Source organism: Scardinius erythrophthalmus, assembly GCF_964197995.2.
Source record: "Scardinius erythrophthalmus genome assembly, chromosome: 2".
Taxonomy (NCBI): domain Eukaryota; kingdom Metazoa; phylum Chordata; class Actinopteri; order Cypriniformes; family Leuciscidae; genus Scardinius; species Scardinius erythrophthalmus.
In genome coordinates this window covers 50647852-50652514 of record NC_138222.1, presented here as the reverse complement: position 1 = coordinate 50652514, position 4663 = coordinate 50647852, and the positions used below count along the sequence as shown (strand labels likewise).

The 4663-nt window shown below is 46.4% G+C and overlaps 1 protein-coding gene across 1 annotated transcript; it reads left to right on the top strand.

Moving 5' to 3' along the window:
- The first annotated feature begins 409 nt into the window (after positions 1 to 409).
- Positions 410 to 4267, top strand: mex3b (mex-3 RNA binding family member B). Its single transcript, XM_081394277.1, has 2 exons — positions 410 to 904; positions 1599 to 4267. Exons 1-2 carry the CDS (start codon positions 673 to 675, stop codon positions 2960 to 2962), a joined length of 1596 nt encoding a protein of 531 aa, XP_081250403.1. The 5' UTR covers positions 410 to 672; the 3' UTR covers positions 2963 to 4267.
- The last annotated feature ends 396 nt before the right edge of the window (positions 4268 to 4663 follow it).

Genomic DNA, 4663 nt, shown 5'->3' with positions numbered 1-4663 from the left:
TCACCTGACTGCAAGTAAAGCAAATTTATAAGCACTAACCCACAAAGACCTCAGAGAAGACAATGTTGCTAACAGACTCACAACACCTCAGAATATAGTCATGTTAACCAACGGCTCTTTATTAATGTACGTTTTAACCACGCTGTTGGTATAAAAAACGAGAAAGTTAAACAATAACAGTAATTCACATAAAATGTGTTATGTTGCTTTTTAATAAGACCACAAAAGAAAAGGGCGGGCCGCGACGAGCCGTGGCTGAACTCGGTCACCCCCCCTTCTCTCTCTTCCATCCAGAATCTGTCCAATCAGCGCGGCGTATGTAAATCACAACCCAGCGCAGCACAGTCTCTGCCCCGTCCGACCGGGGTGACGTCATGCGCACATATTCTCCGGTAGTGCCGCGTCTGGCTGCAGCGAGTCAGACAGCGAACAGAAACGAGCTGCAAGGGAGGGGTGCGCACTCGAAGGGGAATATTGCCACCACCGGCATTCCAGTCTCCGGGAATAACGCTAATTCTACACTTCGGAATTGCACTGATTTTTATTATTTGGACACGAGGAAAAAAGGACGCGCATTGAATTCGCACCCGTGGAGCTTTTTAAACCAGCCGTTCCCAGCTCAATCCCACCCTCCTGTAAGTTTTCCCCTCTTTGTTTCCAGACCTATCCAAGATGCCTAGTTCGCTGTTCGCCGACATGGAGCGGAGCGGCAACGGCGGGCAGGGGGACGCCCTGGATGACCAAAGAGCCCTACAGATCGCCCTGGACCAGCTCTCGCTGCTCGGACTGGATAACGATGAAAATTCTCTGTATGACAACGAGCCCAGGAGAAAGAGCGTGAACATGACCGAGTGCGTTCCCGTTCCCAGCTCCGAGCATGTTGCCGAAATTGTCGGCAGGCAAGGTAATCATTATCATCTTGAACTAAATGTGTGCATGCGGCTATGTAACCTTAGAGTACCGTTGTGTTATGGTGACATGTGGTCATTTGCATGTATGATATATATAGGGAATGTAGGTTATAGCCTATTTTCAACTGCACTGCCCTCCTTATGTCCGACCAAACAAAAGCAAGGGAGCTCTGACACAACCCAAACTACCTTTAATATGTCATCTCCTTTATACACAACATTCCTGTATATCTAGACTGAAGTGCCATTTTATTGAAGCAGCAGCGGCTCTTTCTTTCTTTGTCTCAGTGGACTTTGTTTACACTCCCTATATAGCCAATTGGGAATAGACTTCCTTAACCAGGAAACATCATTATATAGCCAAGATCTAGGCGACATCATGTTGTATTGGCTATCTGGTATGAAGGGACAGAGCAAGTTGTTGACAGTATGATTAGAGTGTTGCGTTGGGTCAGAAAAATCCTGAATTCAGCATGCATTTTTTCCCCCTGTGCTATTTTTGACCCTGCATGTCAAGTAGACGAGCATGTGGTTTGAATTTATGCCGCACCAAAAAAAAAAAGAAAGATGACAAAATTGTTGTCCCCCTAGACTGTGCGCTTGCACCCATCTTGCATCTTTTTGTTTTGTGCCAGGTGTGTGTTTGCCTTGTCTTATTTTTGTTTTTTTGATTTCTCACAATTGTAGGTTGCAAAATTAAAGCCCTGCGAGCAAAGACCAATACGTATATCAAAACTCCAGTGCGGGGAGAGGAGCCAGTCTTTGTTGTGACAGGCAGGCGAGAGGATGTAGCCATGGCGAGGAGGGAGATCATCTCGGCGGCCGAGCACTTCTCGATGATCCGAGCCTCGCGGAACAAAAACAGCACCCTGAATGGTAACGCCACAGTGCCCGGCCCGCCCAATCTGCCTGGCCAGACCACCATTCAGGTGCGAGTTCCCTATCGGGTGGTGGGTCTGGTGGTGGGACCCAAGGGGGCCACTATCAAGCGCATCCAGCAGCAGACGCACACCTACATCGTCACACCCAGCCGGGACAAAGAGCCTGTGTTTGAGGTGACGGGCATGCCTGAGAACGTGGACCGGGCCAGGGAAGAGATTGAAGCACACATCGCCATGCGCACCGGCGGCCTCATCGAGTTCACAGACGAGAACGACTTCCACGCCAATGGCACCGACGTGGGTTTCGACCTGCACGGGAACGCCAGCCTGTGGAGCAAGCCCAGCTCGAGCGTCACGCCCACCTCCGGTCGCAAGCCTTTCTCCAACTACCGCAACGACAGCTCCAGCTCTCTGGGGAGTGCCTCTACCGACTCGTACTTTGGCGGTAACAACAGCAGCTCCCGTCTGGCTGATTACAGCCCGCCCAGCCCCGCCCTCAGCTACACTGCCTCCAGCAACGGCAACAACAACAACAACAACATCAACATGAACGCCAATGCCAATGGATTTGTCTACAGCGGCGAGGTGATCTCGCCCGATTGCACTGACATGACCTTCGAGTCGTCGCCGGGATTCGACCCCACTCCTGCGCCGCCGGGCCTGATGTGGTCCCAGTACGAGCGCGCCAACGGCACCTCCGCCTCGCCGCCCGTTTTTCCCGCCAATGCTTCCACGAACGCCAACGGGCTGCGCCGGGCCAACAACGGGGTGGGATGCACCAGCCAGCCCAGGTTGTCCCCACCCCTGCACCAAACCAACGGCGCGGCGGAGCACCCCCTGGCGCGCCGGGTGCGCAGCGACCCGGGCGGCGGCACCCTCAGCTTCCCTGGCTACTCCCCAGCCCTCCCTGGATCCCATCACTCCGGTGTGCCCTCCGACTCATCCATCTCCTCGTCCTCCTCATCTTCCTCGTCGTCCTCATCCGGGACGAGCCGCAAGGGCAGTCGGGACTGCTCGGTGTGCTTCGAGAGCGAGGTGATCGCGGCCCTGGTGCCCTGCGGCCACAACCTGTTCTGCATGGAGTGTGCCAACCGCATCTGCGAGAGGAACGAGCCCAAATGCCCCGTCTGCCATGCTACAGTTACTCAGGCAATACGTATATTTTCGTAAACAGCGACAAGAGCGTGGCTTCGTGAGACCCTAATAACGTGTGTTATTGTACATGTATATATACATATGTATGTAGAGCTGCAGTATCCAAAAAGGGACGGCCGTTCCGGTGTAATTGTTCATAATGTACTGTAGCTCGGGACAAATATTTTCAACATCTAATGCATGTTTTAAATATTAAAGCCTAGTAATCAATAGTTTTAGTCAACTGTACACAAACGTTAATGAAGTAAGGACAGCGAGCAGGTACCGTAGTCAGTTTGCCGACTGTTAGCTTAAACGAGCCTTTCGATTCCGCTGATCGAATGTACTGGTAGCAGATCTCGAGGTTGGGGAATCTGGACGGCTTCCTGACAGACAGACAGACACACACACACAGACACACAAAGACTTACAGCGGTGGAGATACTGCAGCTTATACGATGGAACTCGTTTGAGGGAGAACAGCAAAATATCCTACATATATATGTATAGATCAACCAGAAATTCCACAAGTTTTAAATATTCATGATGACATTAATACAGATTGAAGTATTTTATTCTTTTTTGACTTGAAAGATTATATTTCGTATTGCAAAGATGTTTACAGATATTTTAATTTAAGTTCAGTGAACTTTTTTGTAGCTGGGTTCAAATATCTTTTTATTTTTTAGTATGGCCTTATGGCAACGAACACTGTATTATTTTAATATCACTCGAAGTGCGGATGGCGATTCAGACCACGAAATGTGTATTTGCATCGAACAGTATTCTGTTGGGTTGGAGGGTTTCTAGGTTCAGCAAAAAAAAATGTCTTTTGAATCCGTTTCACCCAGCATATTTTCTATTCAGTAATATAAAGCATATTTTATTCTATATTATTACGAAATGTCGAAATGTATGAAACTTAGTACGTTCGGAAAAAAGGAACCGTTTAAGCTTTCTAAAAATTTGTATGAATTAGATTCCAGTGGGTATCACAGAGTTCTGTTCTGTTGCACCACTATAGGTTTAGGATTTCTATTTTAATACGTTTGTTTACCACTTGTTTATGTATATTATGTAGGTGAAGTTACTTGAGCGTATATGTACTTTATTGAGCAAAGTTTAAAAACAAAGTATATTTTATTTTATGATAAAAGGCCTTTAACCTCATGGTCAAATACTAATATTATATTTGCTGAAACAAGATTTGAAAATGTATCAAGAGTTTTATTTTTCTGACATTTAAAGTTCTACATGACAAAGTAAAACTTAAGTAATGGTGCTACTTCATGTTTTTTTAAGTATTTCTATATAAGTCCAATAAAATGGTACATGAACGAGACGTGTTGATTTGCTTATTATGGAAAAATCTGTGCTGTGTTTCTATATGCTTGATGTGGTCTCGAAGCTTTCTTTTATTCAGACTCCCTTTTGCTGGCCAAAGTGCTTGCTTTTATAATAGTTATGTCTGCTCAACTCCACGTAATCTACACTGAAATCATTTTAGAGTTTTAAAAACACTGCAGTGACGAAGAAATGGACATTTGTGATGTCATCAATATGGCATCTAACAGGTTAAGTAGACATTCAGGTGTTTAAAATAGATTTATTATGCTTTTAAAAACTGTCTTGACACATTCGGGTCATGGGTTGTATTGATGTCAGAGCTCTTTAGTCATTAAGTAGTGTACATTTTTATGTTTTCCTTTCTTCCAATGCTGCTTTTTGACTTTCACT

Excerpts from the sequence above, each read along its gene's own strand:
- mex3b (XM_081394277.1), top strand. The coding sequence starts at position 673 with ATGCCTAGTTCGCTGTTCGCCGACATGGAGCGGAGCGGCAACGGCGGG. Across the intron at positions 905-1,598 it reads CGAAATTGTCGGCAGGCAAG|GTTGCAAAATTAAAGCCCTG; the intron begins GTAATCATTATC and ends TCACAATTGTAG.